Raw genomic sequence first — 21,950 nt, 5'->3', positions numbered from 1 at the left:
GTGTCACTGGCTTTAAAGAGGAAGGGTCCAGAAGCCAAGGAGTGTTGAGTAGATTCTAGAGAGTGCAAAGGTAAGGCAATGGATCCTTCCCCGGCTCCTCTAGAAAGGAAAACACTCTCAGCACCATAGTGTGGCGAGGTTTGTGTCGGACTCCCAGACCTGGAAGGAAGTGCTGTAGACCTGTGCGATGTGGCTAAGTCTCTGTGAGTGGTTATGGCGGCAACATGAAATGGCCGGGAGGGACTACAGGCAGGAGGAGGAGGGCCACCTCAACGCTTAGAGCTGCTTTCACTTGCTCACAACAATAAACACCCTCGACAATTCCACTGGACCGCCCGCAGCATTTACAACCCATCTCTGTCTAGCTCACCTTGAGTGAGTGTTCAACCCCCAGCCCCACCCCATTAAAAGCACAGAGAATACACACACCTCTTGCTGTGAAACCTTGCCATCTGCCAAGGAGTGTGGGATGTATCCCTTGGCCTGTGCTGTGTGGGCCTGTGCAGTCCAGCAGAATGCGGTTCCTTCCCACTCAGACCCTGAGTCCACCCCACCCGGAGGTAGACAGGCACATGGGAAGGGTCTCCTGCCCAGGCTTTTCCTGCTCCATCAACGATGGACACAGGCTTTGTGTTGAGTTTTCCCTTCTCCTAAAGCCCAGATAGAGACAGCATGGCTGTCACTGTAATTAAAAACTTTTACTACAATTCCCCCTCCACACCGTCCCCACCCTGCCCCTTATTTGGGGTTTTGTTTTAAGATTCGTGTCTTTTGGGAGATTACTAAAGAAATGTGAAACTTGGAAAGTTTGCCATGCTCCTGCCCCAGATATATTTACCAGCAGATAAGAGTCCTAAAGCTGGCTTTTTTTTTTTAACACAACCAACCATAGAAAGTAAATAATTTAGTATATCTAAGAGAATAAAAGAAGCAGCCATGAGGGACCACGCAGTTTGTTCTCAGAGCTCTTAGCTTTCACAGCTCTGGAACCACGTTCTGAGTGCCGAGGTTGAAGCTGGGTATGACTTCCTGATGCCACGCTGATGACAGTCACTCACACTCCTGGTTGCTTTACGCTTGAAAAGGACCCAGAAGGGAGTCTGGAGTCATAGGAAAGCAAATTGACAGACTTCCTCCAAAATAAAGTTGGAGACAAACTTCAACAACCCCAGACACTCTGTTCCTATAAAAACTTTAGTGTTTTTTGTTTTGTTTTTTTTTTAATTTTTTCTCCTCTCTCTTCTGGCTTAAAAAAGTAAAAATTCAGCTTAACTGCTTTTCTCAGTGGCCTACTCACCTAGAGCTCAGAAAAACAAGCAGGAGCAGCCAGCAGGGCTACGGGGCCACTGGGCAGCATCGTGCATCCACCCCCCCCCCTCAGGGAGCGGCTGCCCCTGCAGGACCTGGGCAAACAGCCATTTCAACCTTTATTCCATGTTCATTTTGTTTTCAAGGAATCTAAGCATTGAATTTAAAGAGTATTTCTAAAAAGGTAATTTGACTAATCTTCAAACATTAAATTTAAATTTATTTATTTATTTATTTATTTTTGAGACAGAGTCTCTCTATGTAGTCCTGGCTGTATTGGAACTCAATATGTAGACCAGGCTGACTATGAGCTCACAAAAATCCTCCTGCCTCTGCCTCCCAAGTGCTGCTGTCAAAGATATGCATTACCATGCCCAGCCTTTAAATTAAATCTTAAAAGAGCTACATTTCTTTTTTCATTATGGATTAAAACTGTTTTTGGACTCACATTTCAAAACTCACACTCTCCCTAGAGACTCCGTCCCTTTCATTAGGAGCCAAATTGTCTCTAAGGGCAAAAAAAGGAAAAGGAGGAGGAACCTGCCCCATTTACAGTACGGCTTCAGACGGGAGAATGCAGGATGTCCGTGGATGACGTCATGGGTGTAGTTTCCTGACCTTAAGCTGTAGGCCCTGTGCCCTAGTTACTACAGTCTTCAAGCTGCCCCACTGGGGCCCCAGGCAAGGTTCCACCGTTGGCTTTGAGCATATGTCAGTCTTGCATTTGACATCATTTTCTCCAGAAAGCAAAATGGCCCCTCTCTATTAGCACTAAGCCCAGGTTCTAGCCATGAACTAAACAAGAAAGGGCTTTCCAAATATGGACCCCCCCAAAGAGACATGTGTACTCCGAAGGCCACAGTAAAACGTAAATAGCTAAAACTTTAGTAAGAAAAGCCAACAATTGACGCCAACTGCTCAGCCTCTAAGCGAATGGGCAAGACAAAAGCCAGAAAGAGGAACACAAATATGCATTGAAGGGGAGGGGCCAGCAGGGAGGTGCTGATTTCTATGGAAGGGCTGACATCATTGTTTCCCTGTAATACTCGGCATGCAGGAAACAGATGGCTAAGAAGTGGTGGAAGGGGCTGCTTAGGGTAGGGGTGGGGTGGGGGGGTGCAGGGGGGTGGGGGGAGTGTGTGGAGGTAGGTGGGGGGTGTGGAGAGGTGCAGGTGGGTGGGGGGAGTATGTGGGGGTAGGCGGTGGTGGTGTGGGGGGTGTGTGGGGAGGTGCAGGGGGTGGGGGGTGGGAGGGTACAGGGTGTGTGTGGGGTGTGTGGGGTGCAGGGGAGTGTGGGGGGCATGGGGGTGCAGGGGAGGTGTGGGGGGTAGGGGCGTGGTGTAGGGGGTGTGGGGGGTGTAGGGGGTGTGGGGGGTACAGGGGGTGTGTGGGGTGTGTGGGGGTAGGGGGTGGTGCTTGCTGCCCTTTCAAGGTTGTCACTGGGAACCCTCACGCTTCACTTTGAGAACTGAGGACCGGGAACTCTGTTGTCAGGGCTTTGTAGGTTGTTTCACATCTACTCGGGGTTAGTCTGGCAGCACATGGCAAGCTAAAACCCACTGCCGGCAAAGCCACAGCTATTTGAGACTGCAGCAGACAAAGCTACAGAGAAACTGACTGTCCATCAGATATGGCTGGTGTCTGGCTTCTCCTCCCACCTCCTGGCTAGGAGTCACTAGCTAGTGACCGGCTGAGTTGGTCCTCACTTGTCAAACAGAGACAGAGTGGAACTTTCTACAGCAGGATGAGGTTGAATTTGAATAGTTTTATATCGTGTAGCTATAGACTTAAGGAACTGATTTAGCCATGTGTAGTGGTGCATACTTTTAATCTCAGCACTTGGGAGGTAGAGGCCAGCATGGTCTATATTCAGGCTAGTAAGACCATGCTCAAAAAAAAAATCTTTTTTTTTCACATAATTTTTTTAAATGGAGGAAGGATTGCCCCACAACTTGAATTTGATTGGCAGATTCCATGGTGGAAGGAGAGAAACAATTCCCCAAAGTTGTCTTCTGACCTCCTCATGCACACACAATAATAATTTCTTTAAAAAGAAAAAGAAAAAAAGAAAAAAAAACGCAAACAAAATCAGGGTGGGCAGTATCTTTCCTTTCTTTGAGCATGTATGCATGTTTGCATGTGTGCATGTACACTGTGTGTGTGTGCGTGCGTGCGTGCGTGTGTACCATGTGGAATGCAGGTGATAATCTCAGGAGCTATTTTTCAGGTGTCCATCTTGTTTTTTGGCACAGGGTCTGTCAATTGCCTGGAGCTCGCCAAGCAGCCTAGGCTGGCTGGCCAACAAGACATAGGGGGAGCCACGTGCAGCCACAACTAGCTTTAAAAACAACAACAACAACCCAACTTGGGTTCTGAGGATCAAACCCAGCTCCTCAGGCTTGCATGGCAAGCACTTTACTGACAGAGCTATCTCCTCAGGACTCTTTTATGTATTTCTGCTGTGCTTTTTCCTTCTTTCTTTTCTTTATCCCTTCATTTCCCCCCTTAAGTCTTAGTTGTTTTTCTTCTGTTTCTTCTTCTGTTTCTTCTTCTTCTTCTTCTTCTTCTTCTGTTTCTACTTCTTCTTCTTCTTCTTCTTCTTCTTCTTCTTCTTCTTCCTCCTCCTCCTCCTCCTCCTCCTCCTCCTCCTCTTCTTCTTCCTCTGCTTCTTCTTTTTCTTTCTCCTCCTCCTCTTCCTCCCCCTCCTTCTCTGGTTCTCCTCCTCTTCTTCCTCTTCCTTCCTCCTCTTCCTCCTTCCCTGACTGGCTTCCTTGTTGCCATCAAACTCAATATACAGTCCAGGCTGGCCTCAAAACTACAATCTTTTCTACCTCAGTACCCTAAGAACTAGATTATAAGTAGGTGCCACCAGGACATGCTCAGTGAATATATCTATATCTACACATACAGATAACCCAAACATTATCTTTGGGTTAAATGCCTTATTTTTCTGTGTCTGGGCAAGAAACAGATTCAGGCACAGGGAGCCAAACCAGTGGCCATTCCAATCATTTCAGCTGCTGTGTGCTCACCTCAGGGTTCGTTCCCTCTCCTGCCTTCCTCAGCCCTCGCTGCTTCTCCAGAGCTTACGTTTCCTCCAAGCCACAGAGCCCGTCACTAATCCCAAGTGTCAGGCAAAGCCACAGAGTTTCCCACCTTTAACCTCCAGCCTCTGCTGCTCCTCACAGTCAGATGATCCTTGCTTTTTTGGTTTTGTTTTGTTTTAATAATTCAGGATACAAATAACCCTCTGTCTGATGGCTGGCAGTCAGCTGACTCGTGTGTTAGCATGCCCTGCTTGTACACCATCTATAGGCCTCACCTCGTTCTTTTTTGTACTTTTTAGAAAGTTGGGTTTTTTGTTTGTTTGACTGTTTGTCTTTTGATCACCTCTAGGCCAAGACCAACTTGAGAACATCTTTGTAAATCCAATAGTGCAGTGGTTCTCAGCCTTCCTAAAGCCACCATCCTTTACTACCGTTCCTCATGTTGTGATGACCCCCAACCATAACATTATTTTCATTGCTACTTTATAACTGTAATTTTGCTACTGTTATAAACCATAATGTAAATATCTGTGTCTTCCAATGGCCTTAGGCAACCCCTGTGAAAGGGTCATTCAACCCCTAAAAGGGTCACAAGCCACAGGTTGAGAACCACTGCAGCAGTGTCTCATGCTTTATCAAAGTAACTTTGTTGCTTCCATTCAAAGTCCCACCAAGGAGGTTTCTGATTAAAAACCTGAAGATGAGGCTGAGTGTGTAGGTCAATGCTACAGTATTTGATTAGCGCATGCAAGGTCCTGGCTTCCATACTCAGTACTCCCTGCCTACACACCTGCATGTGTGTACATTCACACACACACACACACACACACACACACACACACAGAGTTGTTTTTTTTTTTTAAAAGAGCAAAACAGATAGTAAAATCATAAAACTCCATGGAAAGAGCTATTCACATGAGTTTTTGCAGTGGCCTTTTCCAAACGTTGTTGACTTATTTATGTGCCAGCTATTTCCAGCTGTGTTCTAGCATCAGCAACAGTAGGAGCTGCTATATGTTGCTTTTCAGGGGTATGAGTAACAATTACCCTTCTCCCTTCCCAAGGAATTCTGGGCCAGCATCGTGCCATGGGTGTGGCGCCAGAGCCTGATGTACTAGCCAAGCTTGAACTAGAACAAAAAGTGCCCGAGACTCGATCTTAGAAACTCAATTGCTTCATACCAGGGAGTGAGGTGGTTGAAAGGCAGTTTCTGCAGAGTTCCATGCAAAGCTTGGGACTAGCACAGAACCCCAAGGACCATGAAAGAGTCTTGGCTTCCTGAGACTACAGCATATGAGTAGAATCCTTACCGTGAAATATCTAAAAGGGCTCCAACACCCACTTCCTAGATAGCACGATAGATCCTAGATAGATACCAACCAACGATCATGTGCCCACCATAGGCTTACAGAGATAGGCGCAAGCTACTACGTCATCTGAGCTTGCCATCTGCCTATACACAGAGCTGGGAGCAGCTCAGATCAGTGGGGAGAATAGAGAAGGAAACAAGGCCTCTGATTCTATGGCCATGGGTATTTCCAGAGGGAAGAGGTTTGTGGCTGCGCTGGGTCAGGAGGGACCTAGGAGGACTTGAAACTGGTGGGTGTGGATAGGGGTGTGTGTGAGAGAGGGGGGGGGGGAGAGAATGCAAGCATGCCCATGTGTTTTTCTCAAAAACAAAAAGTTTTCTTAGATGTGCCCAAAGCAACTTGTAGGGGACAAAGCGCTTTTCAGTCACCAGTTGTTATGACTAGTTCTGGTTTGGACTGGGAGAAAAAGCAAAGCAAAAGACAAAGTATCTTTCTGGGTTTTGTGAGGGACAAAATTGGTTAAGTGCGAAATTACGAATTATTCTCTTCTGGAAGATATGATTCCAGACTAAGAGTGTGCTTGGGTGTCTGATAGAGCCTGATTTAAATCTCGCCTTTCCAATCTGGATAATGGTGGTAAATAATTTAAGGCAGCCTTCACACTGAGTCCCTTCTCTTTTTCCAAGAAAGCTTCCCTTACCGCCCACCCCACTCCACCCCACACACCTCTTTTAACTAGCAGCCTGATGTTCTGGTCTTTCTATATAAAAACTTGCTTCTTTCTCAGTGTCATGATGCACACCTTTAATCCCAGCACTTGGGAGGCAGAGACAGGCAGATCTTTGTGAGTTCAAAGCCAGCCTGGTCTGCAAAGCGAGTCCAAGACAGACAGCCAAGGGCCCCAAGGGTACACACAGAAACCATCTCAGAAAAAAACCAAACCAAACCAAATCAAACCAAAGCAACAACAACAAAAGAAAGAAACAAACAAACAAAAAACCCCAACGAAACAAAGAACAAACAACGCCCCCCCCACAACACACACACACACACACACACAGACACACACACAAAGGACTGCTATCATTCATTCTCCTACAAGCTGTTGCCAGCCTTCTTTTTCCAGCAGAGGAGAGTTCTTTGTTTTAACCTTTATCTAAGGTCCCAACCAGGGGAACATTAGTTCAACAGGGGCCGTCCAGGCTCCTTGAGTTCTAGCAGGCTGTGACCCTGCCTCACACAGTACTTGAGGCCAGCCTTTTGAGAGAGAGGCGCCAAGATCAGTTCAACTCAAGCATGGCCTTTGTGTTGGAGCCTTGGGAGAAACACTTAAGAGAACTGGTCGGCACATGCACTCATAAGATTAATTTGAAGAGTGGGAGAAGGAGCGGGGGGGCCGGGGCGGGGGGCCGGAGGATGCTGGGTTTGATTTAAATGTGTGGCGCACAATATGTGGGAAAATAACTAATTCCATGTTCCTGGCCTCAAGACTAGCCTGTAGGAACCGCAAAAAGGAAGTGGGATCCTGAGACCCCTGAGCCAGAGTGGACAGGCGGCCCAGCGTGGGCAGCCTGTTCTGGAGGGAATGAGCAACAGGAAGCCCTGGCCAGGTGGTTTTATCACTACATTCTTCCAGAAACGTTAGCTTCAGTATCCAGTGGCAAAAATGGGTGGTGGTTAAAGGTTCCCACGCCCAGCCCGAGTCTTGGAACTTTCAGTCCCACCCACTGCTCAGAAGCCACCCACTGTATCAGATCCCAACTGTCTGAACAAGCGCTTGAGAACTGTCTCAGTCAACCAAACTGTGGGATTCTCGGTATTTCCTTCCCTAACAAGAACGCTTCCAGGGGTGGTCCGTGAATCCTATACAACACTGGCTGGCCTCGAACCCACAACCAAGGGTGATATACAATGGCATCCAACACTGCTGTCTGGATGCTGCAGGAGAACTTGTTTCTATTTGAATGCGATGTGGATGTGCGCGCTCTCTGTCCGTCTGTTCCCTTTGGTACAGTCTATGAGTGACCCCAAAGCTCCCCTATAACCAGCAGACAGTTCCCTGGCTCCAGGTAGGCAGGGGAGGAAGGAGTGAGCGGGCTTCCTCAGAGGCAATGGCACTGGTGCTCCCGGAAGCTGGAAGGCACTGGAGAGGCTGCCTGAGGGGCTGCCATGTGAGAAGTGAGGGTAAGGCTGTTCCTGTAGTCAAGGAAAGGGCTTGCAGAAGGGAGCCGTGTGGTAGGAGGAAGTAGCTGTTTCCATTCTCTGTGTGGGTTGTTTGTTATACCCTGAAACAAAGTAGTCCCAGCGGGGCCTCAGGGTTGGCCAGGCAGTTTTCTCGTGGCTTAATGTCTTTACCCCTTCTCTCGCCTTTTCCAGTTTCACTCCTGTAGTCCCGGATGGGGCTGCCTCTCTATGCTAAAGCCCCTCAGGTTGCTGCTCCGCCTTCTCACTCTCCCCAACTAAGACCCGGTTTCTCTCTCATTTTTCTAAGGCTCAGAAATAACTGTCTGCCTCTGATCTTTTAAAAAATATGCTGCACAGCCCCAGTTGGCCGCCAGCTTGAGAGCTTTGCGCCTAGACCTCCTGAGTGCTAGGCTCTCCGATCTTCTGAAGTGCTTTTGTTTCGGGTTGACGATTGGCTTCTCCGCCCCTGTGCACTGATGGCCTGTCGTCTCAGCAAACCTAGGAAGTCCCCGCATCAACTGGACTCTCTCCCAGTGTGGTGAGCAGCAAGCAACCCTACTTCCGGTCCTGCTGGGTAACTGAGGAATCCCCTCACCTCATGAGAGCCTCCATTCAGTCTCAGTGGTTGTGGTAGTCCAGGCTATGGTGAAGGTGACAGGCTCAGGCTACCGTGTGTGTGTGTGTGTGTGTGTGTGTGTGTGTGTGTGTGTGTATGTGTGTGTGTCCTCATATAGGTGCTTTACCCATATTAACCCATGTGCTTTCTCACCTGTCCTATCACCTCTATATCACAAGAGGAAAAACTGAGGCCCAGTGGCAGGACACAAGTCTCTCCGGTGAAGGAATCACTCTGGAAACAAGCAAAGTTGAGATTCTAGGCAGGAGAGTTCCAGCAGTCTTAGTGGAGGCCCCCAGCAGAGTTAGGGAAAACTTGCAGAACTTTCCATAGCTTGAGACCCACTTGGTGAGGAATTAGCTAGGGACCATGTGTGGATGACGAGCCCGCAGAGGATGCTGCCCCCCTGTCCTCCACTTAGCACCAAATCTGTTCTTAAATTTAGTTAATTTATTTATTCACTTTACATCCCGATCGTAGTCCCCTCCGTCCTCTCCTCTTGGGCCCAACCCTCCCAATCTCTTCCCCTGTCTCCCGAGCTCATCTGAGTCGCATCAGGACCACAACAGAACGCACTTGCCGTCTTTGCTGTGACCTTGCTCTGTTTATGTCTGTACAGTATCTTGTCTGTTTAGCGGGAGACCAAAGCTTCCACATTTTCCTCCTACAACTGCCTCTGTAGTCTCAGCGGCTGACTTCAAAGTCATCTGGGGTCCGAAGGTTGGTTCACATCCCTGAGACTACGCAGCTCTTATAGCCGGAGCCCATCTTCCTTTCCCACTGCATCCAAAACACGGCTGGAACCGAGTTTTGTTTATTGAGCTCATAAATAAAGGAAATGAACAAACGTAGTGAGGGAAGTACTTAGCTTCAGAAATAAAATGAAACGAAGCGACAAGTGTCGTTCCCACCGCTCACCCTTGTCCTTTGGAACCCTGGGACTTGTTTATTTTTGCCTTGATCAGTGATTTGTTTATGAACCTTCTGTCATCTCTCAAACTATATATATATGTTATACTTATAAATTTTTGTTTTATATTAATATACATGTTTTCAGCCTGGTAAGGAGGAGAAAAAAAAAACTTAAGCAATTAAAAGGCACATACTTTCTATGAAGCATTCAGATAGGACTCTACTTATTCAAAAAAAAAAAAAAAAAAAAAAGGCCCATGCCCTACAAATGATGGGCTACATGTAGGTACTGGCTCTGTACCCTGTCTATATACCAAAACAACCTGGGAGAAATTTGATTTAGTTGATCTGAGATGAGGCCTTCTGTTGACTTTTTTTTTTTTCCTTTAAGAGACGAAGAGAGGATCTGGCCATGTAGCCCAGGCTAGCCTCAAACTCTTGATCCTCCTGCCTCAACGTCCCAAGTGCTGGGACTTTAGGTATGTGCTACCATGTGCAGTGGCACCAACATTTTAAAAAAGCTTTCCAGGTGGTTGAAGCCTGTCACCCTCATTTGAGTGCCATGAAGGCACCAGGTCAGATAGGCGTCACTTTTCACCAAGAAGTGGGTAAAACAAGCAGTTGATGGCTCAGAAAGGCAAGGGAGCTCTCAAAGTGTGGCCAGCCCAGAGGACAAGCCAGTTTCCCTCCCAGCACCTCTTACCTGTCCCCCTGACCCCTGCTCCCACCATCCCCACACTCTGCTAGAAGACACAGAAAGACGTGACTAGTGAGGGAGAGATAGGAAGTGACCACGAGGACATGTCTCTGGACTTCACGCACACCCCGGAGCCACGGGTGACAATAATCTAATGTGCTTTTTTTTTTCCCCCAGCTGGAGGAAAAGAGCTTCACATCCAGAGATCAACAAGGAGAAAGGGAAAAATAGACTCCTTATATCAGCAGGAGGGAAGAGATCCCAGACAGGAAGAGAGTGTCAGCCAGTTCCCAGGGGAGACCCTCAGACAGGGTAGCAGTCACTCTGTTGGTGAGTAAGTGAAAGAACCCCAGCGGGCAGTTTATGGCCTGCTGTGGTGGTCTCATCAGGTTAGAGAAAAGTGGCCCCAAGAAGGGAAAAGTAGGTTGGGATGTAGCTCAAAGTTAGAGCACTTGGCTATCTTTGGGGGACCCCCCCAACCCCAAGTTTGATCCACAAGACTGGGGGGTTGAAGGGAGAAGTGAGACGTTGTCACATGAGGCTTCTGTGTTGCCGCGGGGATGGTCACCGCAGGGTCTGAACCTGGCATCTGTGTGGCTGCCTAAGAAGCTGTGTCTTCATCGTGCATGTGTGCGGTTGCTAAGAAAAGGCAGCTCAGCTTCCATCAGCTTCCCAAAGATTAAGCCTGATAGTTGGCCATGACTAATATTGACTCCAGGCTGGGGGAAAAAATGTCACTTGTACATTTTGTCTGATTTGTCCAATCCGAGGTAGCAAGGCTAGGCTTGGCGAATTAGAGAAGCAGCTCACAGCCATCTCTTGTGATCAGCCTCTCTCTTTCTCCCTAGAGCTCTCACTCAGGGCTGCAGCTTCCCCAGCCATGTCCAGAGGGCACAAGTTTAGCAAGTGCTCACCAGCACTGGCCCTCCTCCACTCTAGCTTGGGGCTTTGTGCCTTGTGGCAAACAGAACCTTTGTTGTTGTTGTTTGTTTGTTTGTTTGTTTAAACATCTCTGTTCTTCCTCTATTCTTGTGCTCCCAAAGTGAAATCCATTTCTACCTAGGTCTAGTGCTCTGCCCTTTGACCCCAAAGTTCAATGACCATGACATGATTCTTTAAAGGTCCTTTCCAGCCTCCTGGCTTCTGGTTACCCACTTCCAACATTCTGAGATGCCCTTGCAAGGTCATGGGCAAAGAGGGAAGTACCTTCCTCAGCCTTTTGTCACCTGGAACAGAGTCTGGGCCTTGTCTATGAACTAATACATGCCCCTACATTGTTTTGGAGAAACCCATGTATTAGTTCCGTCATCATCGTCATCACCATCATCATCAACACACACACACACACACACACACACACACACACAGAGAGAGAGAGAGAGAGAGAGAGAGAGAGAGAGAGAGAGAGAGGAAAGCAATGAACATTGGCTATGTGGGGGCAGAAATTCTATTTAGTCTCATTTATATAAACTGCTTATTATACATGGTTGATTTGCCCATTGTACAATGACAGTGTGGGGATCAAGGGTGGTGCCAGCTGCCTTTCATTCCAAAACCGAAGTCTATTCAGGTGTGTCCAGTCTTAAAACATTACGGACCTGTGGCAGGGCTGTTAGCTTTCAACCTGGGGGTGGGGATCATTAAAAGAGAATGTTGACTTATACACAGGAGCCAGAAATAGGTCTGGGCCCTCTCTATCCTCGGTGATGGATGAGCCTTGTGTCTCTATGGAGACGAGTCTCTGCTCAGAACTTGCTCCTGTCCCTGGCAGGATGGGAACCATGGGGTACCAGCACTCTACTTTTTCTACTGAACATCAGTTCCCTTCCTCCTTTCCAACGCGGAACGCACGCAAGTCCAAAAGACAAAACAGGTTTGAAAGAGGAGCTGCCTGAGGGCACTTCTGAAGTTCTCTCCCAGAGCCCTAGGGGTTTTTAGGTTCTTTCTCAACCTATGACTTCATAAGTATAGGGAGTGGCTAGCAAGCCCCTTACACAACTCTCCCAGCTTGTGTGTGTAGGGGTGTGTGTGTGTGTGTGTGTGTGTGTGTGTGTGTCTCAGAACAACACCTATGAGTTAACACAAGGACCCCTGCAAAAACAAGCAGAGACAAACATTTCGTTCTTAACCATAGTGGTTAAGATGTGTACTTTGTATTCTGTCAAGTTCAAAAAAAGAAAAAAAAATCAGTCCAAGTGATTTTATTTCAAAAGGACCTTTCCAGATTGTTGTTGAGAATGAAATGAATTGACTTCAGTTATGCCTCAGTTTCAGAGTGGGTTTTGAAACCAGCGGTTCCCCCAAGCTCTAAAATACTAAGCCATTTGTCCTAATGACACAGCAGACTCTAGACTCCCGAATACCACAGGAATATCACACCACTGCAAATTACTAGGGGTGCTGAGTCTTCAAAAAATGGGAAGTGAAACAAAAGCAGTGCAGTGTTTCTGGGATGCATACTTGATATGGACAAACCGAGTTGTTTTGGGGGGAGTTTTTCTGGAGGCAGAATTCTTCTGAGCAGTTACATGGCCTTAACTTTCCTTTTGTTGTACCTGTCTATGTATACTGATACATACGTGTAGTAGGCTCTTTCTCTGAGGCTTCCAAAAGAAGCTTCTTTTGGTCACGGCTAAGTGCAGAGCCAGTCAGCTTTACAAGAGGAGTCATTTAATGCTCAATTTTCCCCAACTTTCCTATATTAAAAACTTTTGCCCTCTGATGGTGTTACAAATTGTTTTTATTCTCCCTCATTCAACAAATGTTTAAACTGCCTCTGCTGGCTCCCTTTTCTTTTTCCAAGCTGACTTGGAAAACGGAAACACCCTTCTTTTCTCTTCTGCATCCTAAACTATTTTAAAGCTGAGGCCCTCTGACCTTTTAACAACACACTCCTTACATGACACACCAAATGCTAGTCTGAAAGCCAAGAAGAAGTAAAGGGTCTGGCGGGGGCGGGGGCGAGGGCGGCGGCGCGGCACGGGTGGGGTGGGAGCCAGAGGAGGTACTATATATTTGGCATCAACTCAGAAATACAGAAAATGTTTGTGCAACTACTCCCCCAGCCAGGATTCCCCACCCCACCCCCAACCACACTACCTCCTACCGCTTTAATAAAAAAGGATGTAAGCGAGTCAAACCCTACAGTACAGGAAAGACGTTTAAGATGGTCACAGCGGTACATCCAGAGAAACCTACTGATGACAATTCTACAAGTCAATCACACCCCCCCATCTTTCCCTTCCAACACCCCAAGTTTAAGGTCAGAGCCCCCTGGATTTTAACCCCAGGAATGTCCAGTTAACGCCACAGCTGCATCACTGATCATCAACGGCTCCTGTGACACGTCGGAAGGACTGACATAGCTCCTACACGTCGGGGTGGAGGCGTTGTGGTTAAGGACCGTGTACTTTTTCCTTTTCTTTTTTTCCTTTTAAACTACAGTGAGCGCACGAGCCTGGAACACATTAACTTGTGAACTGCATCCAATACACCCCAAGAGAATCCATCGCTCTTAAACAAAAAAAAGGGGGGAGGGGGTACATTACCATCCTGTCCCGAGCTTTCCAGATACTCCGTCAGGTCACATCCAAAAGCACTGGCGGCTCCCTTTCGTTTCACCTTCTGCTTGGCACCCTTGTTCTTCATGAGTTAGTCCCACAGAGGCTGTCCCTCCGCCTTTGCGCTCTGCTCCGCTGAGGATTTTGGGGTCGGGTCACTAGGGTAGAACGGCGCCGAGGGTCGGCATGGGCGCGCAGATCCGGCCGTACACCGCCCCGGGCGGGTGTCAGCTCCTAAGTCTAGCTCCCGCCGTGTCTCCCCGCGCTTCTCCGTTGAGCCTTGCGAGGAGCCGAAGCCGGGGCGCGGCGGCTAGGGGACCGCCCCGGGGCTGTGAGTGTGCTCCGCCCTAGGCCCGCGCTTTGCTTTCAGACCGCTGGGGGACTGCGAACAGCAAGCATCCCGTCCCCTTGCCCGCCCTCGCGCCGTCCCTTTTTTCCTGTCTTACAAATCCCAGGATCGTCCAGCTCAGGAAGCGCTGGAAGGAAGTCAGCTCGGGAGGGGGGCGGAGGTTGGAAATTTTTGGCAGCTGTGTGTGTGTGTGTGTGTGTGTGTGTGTGTGTGTGTGTGTGTGTGTGTGTGTTCGTGTGTGTTCGCGCAGTCGAAGGAAGTAAGTGGGTGGGTTGAGCTGGCGGGCCTGGGGAGAGATTGCGCTCTCCCAAGGCGGGTCTGCGAGTCCAGAGATCGCCCAGGGCCGCCCCGGAGGAAATCGACAACGCGAGGACCCGCGGCAGCCCGCCTGCTTCCTGCCACCAGCCCGGCTCTTTGGCTCTTTGCACAGCGCAGAAGGCGGCGCCGGACTCTGCAGGGAGGGCGCGGGATGGGTGCTCACGAAGTTATCCACCTTGTCATCCCAGTCCTGACACTTTCTATTTCAGTGCCTGCCTTTCTCCTCTGCAAACACTTACAAGTGTAGTGTCAGTAACAAAGACCGGGATTCCAGAAGCCTGGCCCGCTGTAGAGCCTTTACGTTGGCCACTCCCATCTCTCCTTGCCAGGCTCTGCGGTCCCTGAAGCCCAGACGTCTCCTCTCCCACGCTGAGGTTAGGATACCCTCGGGGCGAGAGAGGTGCAGCTTTGTAACCACTGCCCAGGAAGTTATATTTCTAGTTACAAATTCAAGTTCAGACACACACACACACACACACACCGACCTTGCTAAATACAAGAGATCTTCTCAGCGGAGAACCCAAGTTTTAAGGGGCCTCTGACATTTTGCCATCATGCAGAGAGCAGTCTCCCAGGTTGTTTTTTTTAAAACTTGAGGCATATGCTTTCAGGAGGGCATGTTTTTCTTTCTCTTAGTTGGAATTCCTTGACTTCTGTGTACTCAGCACACAGAGAGCACTCAAAGTCTTGTGCCTTAACAATTCTGAGATTAGATTAAACTTCCTGTGTACACTCAAAACCATATATAGGCTGGAAGGGTAGGGGTATTCGTATAGCTGGCAAAAGCACTACATGTAGTATATTAGTTACTGAGTCCCCTTAAAGTCACTTATGTTTCATCATGACAGTTTATAAACTTTGAACTCTGATCTTTTCTCTATGTCCGGATAGAACCTGATAGCTAGCCTACTAAATCTGGCCTACAGATGTGTTTTGCTTGAGACATATCATTCTTAAAATAGATAAATAAATAAATACATTAGTCAGTATTACAGAATTAAGATACTTCTCTTTAAGAAGTCTGGATTTCTGTTGTCTCTGGTTATACCACAAGTGTGTTCTCACATAGCAAAGACTGCAGGCGTTACGGCACGACAACCCTGTTTAGAGATGAGCCTTCTAGTTCGGAGTTCCCTCTGCCTGTCTTCTAGCCTTTGCACCTGCCTGGCCTCTGGAACATCTAGAGTCTGTGCCCAGTCCCCAGGTTCTCCTTACTTCCACTTTCCTGTCTCCCTCAGAGACACCACCACTGGCTCAGCCATCTTGATGAGACACCCTCCAGTAACCACTGACTCACTGCTCTCCCTCCTCCCACTTCCAAGCTAGTCCTTCCTGATGCCTCCCAGCTGGGATTCGTCAAGGTCAGGCCTCCTTGGTAGCAAACAGCTACTCTCCGGTGATTAGGCTACTCCACCCGAACCCTCCTCCGCTGAGCCTGCCTGCATTCCCCCGCCCCCACTTGTTGAGTCCAAGCTCCTCCCACCTCTCTCAACCTCTCCACTGCGGTTGTTTCCGTGCTTGCTTGCTCAAAATCTGTCACTGACTCTGGTTCCGACGGCCAGAGCAGCAATTTCTAAGCTGCTTGGGTTACTCAATGTAACGGCTGAGTTTTTTCTTTTATTTCTAGAGAACCATCTCTTTATAGAGCTCTAATGGGCTCTGTTAACATTTGGTTCTCAACCTGTGGGCCATGACCCCTTAAGGCGTCACATTATCAGATGTCTTGCACATCAGATGTTTATACTACAGTTCATAACAGTAGCAAAATTACAGTTGTGAAGTAGCAATGGAATAAATTTGTGGCTGGGGGGGGGGGCGGTCACCACAATATGAGGAATTATATTCAAGGGTCACAGCATTAGAAAAGTTGAGAACCACTGGCTTAACAGTTTATTTCAGCTCCAAGGGCCTTATTTTTTTTTCTCCTCATCTTTACTTTAGCAGCCATATGGTGTGTGTGTGTGTGTGTGTGTGTATGTGTGTGTGTGCGTGGTCAGATTTTGGTCCCAAAGGGTTCTTCCATTGAACTGCAGATTTTCTATGATTCAAGGTTATACGATAATAAGGTAGGAGTGCTCACTATTTGGTGATAAGTTATGCCTGGTGTATTTTTTTTTTGTTTTTTTTTTTTGTTTTTTTGTTTTTTGTTTTTTGTTTTTCGAGACAGGGTCTCTCTGTGTTAGCCTTGGCCGTCCTGGACTCACTTTGTAGACCAGGCTGGCCTCGAACTCACAGCGATTCGCCCACCTCTGCCTCCCGAGTGCTGGGATTAAAGGCCTGCGCCACCACGCCCGGCCTGGTGTAAATTTATTGGAAAAGCATTTTGCTTACTGAGACTCATCACTGAAAAGTTCTGTGGTTGTTATGACCCACTTACCTACACCTACTGAGGATGGGGGGGGGGCGGGGGCTACCAAAAATGCTGTCAGCTTTCTTTGTTGCCAAGGACTGGAGCAATCTTCCCCACCGTTTCCAAATAGAAGCCAGACATCCAGTATTGATAAGCTTCAGCATCATCTGTGGTCACAACTTTTCTTTACCCGGTTTGCCCATAAAACGAGGTTGAGTATCAGTGACGACATCAATCATCACCCTCCCCAGGTGGCCAATTAAGTGCTCTCATAAGACTCCCCGTCCAGGATCTGGATTTCGAGTTCCTAAGTCCTAAAGTGTTAGCTTGTTGTCTAAGCCAGATGCACTTTTTCCCTACTTCCTTCTCTCCCTGCCTCCAGCTGTTCCTGTTTTAAAGGTGCTCGGATGGTATCTAGGGGTGAGATCAGCTCCTCAGGAAGCGCTTCTGTGACTGTCTGAGGCCAATGGGGGACAGAGGACAGCCAGGGTAAGCGAACTTCAGAGAAAGCTGGCGTCTAGGCTCCACCATTGTACTTCTTGGCCGTGGCATCCGCGCTTACGTTACGTTGCAAATGGCTTGCCTCTGAAGGTCCAGAGGAGGTGGACCAAACTTTCTTAGAGGACATGCAACATGCAGGAGTCACACTGCCGATCCCTAGCAAAGCAGGCGTGACGAGTTGTGTGGTCACCGTGCCATCTCCGTGACCACGAAATCCAGTGCTGCTTCTAGCAGGACTTCCAAAGAGCAAGCAGGAGCAGTGTTTAAGAGTGGGAGAAAGGGGATCTTAAAGGGTCTCCCCCATCTCAAACATTGTATGGGAAAAATCTGTAGGTCTGTGTTCCTGCCTGCCTGCCTGCTTCTTTTGGATTCTAGACTTGGAGAGCCACCACAAGGTGAAGCCACTTAGGGCGAAAGCTTTGCGCATTGCTTTGCTTTCCCAGAGGAAAAAGTAAGTAATAAGGAATTTGGAGATAGAAAGGGCAGAAGGAAAGAGAAATATTAGAAAAAGACTGCGTTACAAATAATCTCTCTCACTTGATATGCTGTGTTTGGTTGATATCCCTGGGAGGCCTGCCCTTTTCTGAAGGGAAATAGAGGAGGAATGGGTGGGGAGGGAGGGAGGGAGGGAGGGAGGGAGGGAGGGAGGGAGGGAGGAGAAACTGTGGCTAGGATATAATATGAGAGGATAAATTAATGAAAAAAGTGAAAAAAAAAAAACCAAACAAACAAAAACAAATGATCTCTCATTCTCTCTCTCTCTCTCTCTCTCTCTCTCTCTCTCTCTCTCTCTGTGTGTGTGTGTGTGTGTGTGCACACACACATGCACACACACTCACACATATATATACACAGAAACTTTAAAAGTCTAGATGTAGGAAGACAGTCAATGGCCACACCAAGTTTCTACGGCCTGGGCACTGGTAAGGGTAAAATTCAACCTATTTCTCAGCACACCAAGGTCCATACCATTTCAGGAAGAAATGTTCTTTGACAGTATAAAATGTAAGACAGAATAGAAACTGACAGGGCCAGAGATGAGTTATCTACATAAACATTTAAAATAATTTCAGAAATTAAAACATCCTCACCAATATTTTAGTTACTCCATCATATCTTTACATTGAATACTATAACTGGTGTGTGTGTGTGTGTGTGTGTGTGTGTGTGTGTGTGAGTGTTTTGTTTGTTTTTGTTTTTTTAAAGCTAAGCAGTCTGGAGATCTTCTGTGTTCACCCTCAATGTTTAAACGATTGTGACTTTTGACCCAGATGCAAATTTGGCATCCAATGAGTCTTTAGCATTTCAGACGCTGAGTGGGCACAGAATGCACTTGTCTCACTCCAACACGGGCACCGGGCACCGGAGATTGCCAAAGAGCAGCAGGGCACTTCCTTCCTAGTCAAGTACGGAAAGGAGACATCGGGTGGCCAGAAGAGGAGCCAAATGTCCCTGCTGAATTGCTGGTGTGTGCCCACATCAGAACCTACCCAACCCACATCTGAACTTGCTCAGGGCCTTGTCTAGCCTTGGGCTCTGAGTCTGAGCTTCGATCCATTTGGCTCAGTGGTCCAAAGAGAAAAATGGCTGAGCTGTTCTTCAAGAGTGGCCCAGAAGCTTGGCGGGTCTGCCCTGAGGGTCTGGAGAAGTTTTCTGATCCCTCTCGGAAGCTACACTTGAGATAATTTCTTTTGCTATGTCTCCGACTTCTCAAACCGGACAGAGTCTGTGAGTGGGAAAACCACTCCTCATTGACTAAGGGAGTTCTCTGCCTCGGACTTATTTCTGTAAACCTGCTTTGGTTCTGTTTTGCCTCCTTCAGCCTCTGCTTCCTCTCTCAGTGGATTCCGCACCCTTTGGGCACATTGCCTTCCCCCCAGCCCCCGCCCCCCTCCATCCCCCGACTTGGAAAAAGAAAACTATAGAAGGATCAGAGCCTGGGCTCTGAGCCCCATCTGTCTCCCTCCAGGGTCCTTCTACGTTGGAGCAAGCGACTTTCTTAGGTGGGTGGGAGCTGTCCCCGCCCCGTTCATTGTGTTCCACAGTTTCCTGTACACTGCCTGTAACCCTTTTACCAATCTGCCAGGCGCCTTTTAACACAAAAGAAAGGCGAGGGGGCAGGGACCGCTGAGGAAAAACATCCCTATAAATAGTCCTCTTCAACAAAATTGTTTTCCTCATACACAGTTGTTGTTAGGCCTTGACGCCCCGCAATCTTCCTCCTCCGCACTCTCCTCCTGCCCTTCCACACCGGCCTTCCTCTCCCTGTTTGCTTTTCCCTCCTCGGGCTGCTGAGAGACGCAGGTGTAATTGGGGGATTGATGGAAACTGCTCCTTCAGCTTGGTCTGCGGCTTCTAGCTGCAGGTAGAGAGGCTGTAGGCTGAGGTGGACCAAGGTTTTGCCCCAGGACCTTGATTGGATTATTTTTCTCTCCTTGCTGAGCAGAGCCTTGATGTTCGCATCTTAGTACGCAAGGGTGGCGGGGAACACGTTGCAGAAACGGTATGAGGATTAAAAATTATTTTGGGAGCCGGGCGTGGTGGCGCACGCCTTTAATCCCAGCACTCGGGAGGCAGAGGCAGGCGGATCGCTGTGAGTTCGAGGCCAGCCTGGTCTACAAAGTCAGTCCAGGATGGCCAAGGCTACACAGAGAAACCCTATCTCGAAAAACCAAAAAAAAAAAAAAAAAAAAAAAAAAAAAAAAAAAATTTTGGAAAGCCCTGACAATTAGTCTACACCTACATAGGCCTTACATACACAAATGAGAGCTTCGCCCCCCCCATTTGTTTTTGTTTGGCTTATTTCCTTTACACAGAGTGATCCTTCTATTTCTTGCGGCTCATCCAGTTTTTTGGGAGGTTTAACGCCACCCCACCCCCACCCCCGCCCCGACCCTACTCCCAATTTTCCCCACTCTGGCTCCCTGTCCCATATGTTAATCTGTAAGCTTTAAGAGTAATTTTCATTCACTTATTTACACCTATCTCAGTCCAAATGCTAGTTCTGACAATTTACTTTATATTTAAGTGGCTAGAAACTGGTAGAGTCTTCAGGCACTATCTCTAGCTCCAGCTGGGATGGAAGCCAAACAACTGTATACAACCACTCAGCAAGAAGCTCCGGGGTGGTCAAGGAGCGCTGCTGGAAAAATAGACAGGGATCCCTGTGGTTGTAGGAGATGGTGGACGTGGGAAGTCAGGGGCCCTCTTCCCACATATTGTGGGCTTCTGTCATCCACAGGGAGATGTTTCATGTCCCCCAGTGAAGACCTGAAACTGGAAAGTATCAAACCTTATACACTGTGGGTTTTGTTTTGTTTTTGTTATTTCCTGTACACGCATACCTATGTTCTAACGCAGTTTGTAAGTTAGGGACAGTAAGATAGTAACAACAAAAACACAGTAGAGTAGAGCATCCTGGAACAATAGCAGTAGCATGCCCATCTTGTCCTTTTAGATAGCAGTGACAGCAGGGACCAGCAATAAAGGGAGCTATGGCGTTCTGAAGGACACCAAAGTCTTTGCTTGGGAACTAGACAGAGGGAAGCTCTGGGAGCCACTGTAACAGACCAGGCCCCTCCCCACTTCTGACTCCCTGAGTCACCACATGCTCCTCCTACTCCTCTGGGAGAAATTTGGTGAGTTACCTTCCTTTTCTATCCCAGGGCAGGAACACTGACTTTGTTGTTGTTTTTTAAAGTCTATGAAATCTATTCACATTCGGCATTTATTCCTTGATTGGGCTGACCTGTCCAAACATTTAACAGACTGTTATGGCTTATCTATAAATGATGTACAGAGTGAAGGTTTCACCCCAGCTGGTGAGACTACTGAGCAGTGATTGGATCAGGGAGTTTCTAACTTCATCAGGAGATTGGTGAATTCCTCGCTGTGCAAGTGATTAGGCCGACTTAGAAGAGGATTATTAAGGGCAAGCCTTTAAAAGTCACCCTTGCACTGGGATTTACCCCCTCCTCAACCCACTTGCAAAGAAGTGAGTAGCTTTACCACAGCATAAAATCAACGGAGCCAGCTGACCATGAACTTAAATCTCTATAATTTGGGGGGAGAGGGCAAACTTTTCTTTACAATAACTTCCTCAGGTATTTTGTCATAGCAACGAGACACTGACAAACACAAGCGGAACGTTTTCTATATATCACATATTGGGATGGATGTGGGCATATCATGTTGGGAAGACAACCTCCATACACTAGTGGCACGCTGGGAGGTAAGTGCATCACGGATGTACCGATGTGAGAGTGCTCTGTAGACACTATTTTCAGGACAGCAAGGTAGCATTTCCCAAAATACACACAGAGGTGTATGAGACCAGGGTTTCTTCAGGTCCCACATCCTCAGGATGTGGGAGAGATGGCTGGCATAGCTCACTTGTGCTGAAGGAGGAACTACATAGGATGGGGTAGCACATTAATAGAGTTGAGTCCAGACTGACCCTTGCAGGGTGTGCTAAACTTGGATCATGGTGGTGGTGGTGGTGGGGAGGCAAAAAGCTACAAGGGAAGAGGCAGCTTCCTCATAGCACCTTCTGTCTTGCCTCAGTGAGAGAGGAAATGCTCCCTGGCTCAATGTCTCAGCCCAGGAGTGAGGCTGTGCTTGGAGTCCTATCTTTGCCTTGTCATTTGCTTTAGTCCCACAATTGGCTATGAAGCCTTGGTATGAAAACCAGATGGTTTTGCTAAGGGAATGCATCTACATTAACACTGTCGGTGTGCATGGAGGAGGAATCGCAGTAGACTCAAAACGCAAGGCTGTAAGCTCACCTCGTATTCCTAGA

General features: G+C 48.0%; 1 protein-coding gene across 1 annotated transcript in view; it reads right to left on the bottom strand.

Moving 5' to 3' along the window:
* Window positions 1–14,375, bottom strand: part of ARHGAP31 (Rho GTPase activating protein 31) — a 117,871-nt gene extending 103,496 nt beyond the window's left edge. The window contains exon 1 of the mRNA XM_084801293.1: window positions 13,623–14,375. Within this exon, the coding sequence (XP_084657419.1) occupies window positions 13,623–13,722 (100 nt within the window). The 5' untranslated portion in view covers window positions 13,723–14,375. The remainder of the gene's footprint in view (window positions 1–13,622) is intronic.
* Window positions 14,376–21,950: the final 7,575 nt, after the last annotated feature.

The sequence above is a fragment of the Acomys minous genome (assembly GCF_964271855.1).
Source record: "Acomys minous genome assembly, chromosome: 11".
NCBI lineage: Eukaryota > Metazoa > Chordata > Mammalia > Rodentia > Muridae > Acomys > Acomys minous.
The sequence above is the reverse complement of the archived record's forward strand: the minus strand, read 5'-3'. Positions and strand labels throughout refer to the sequence as shown.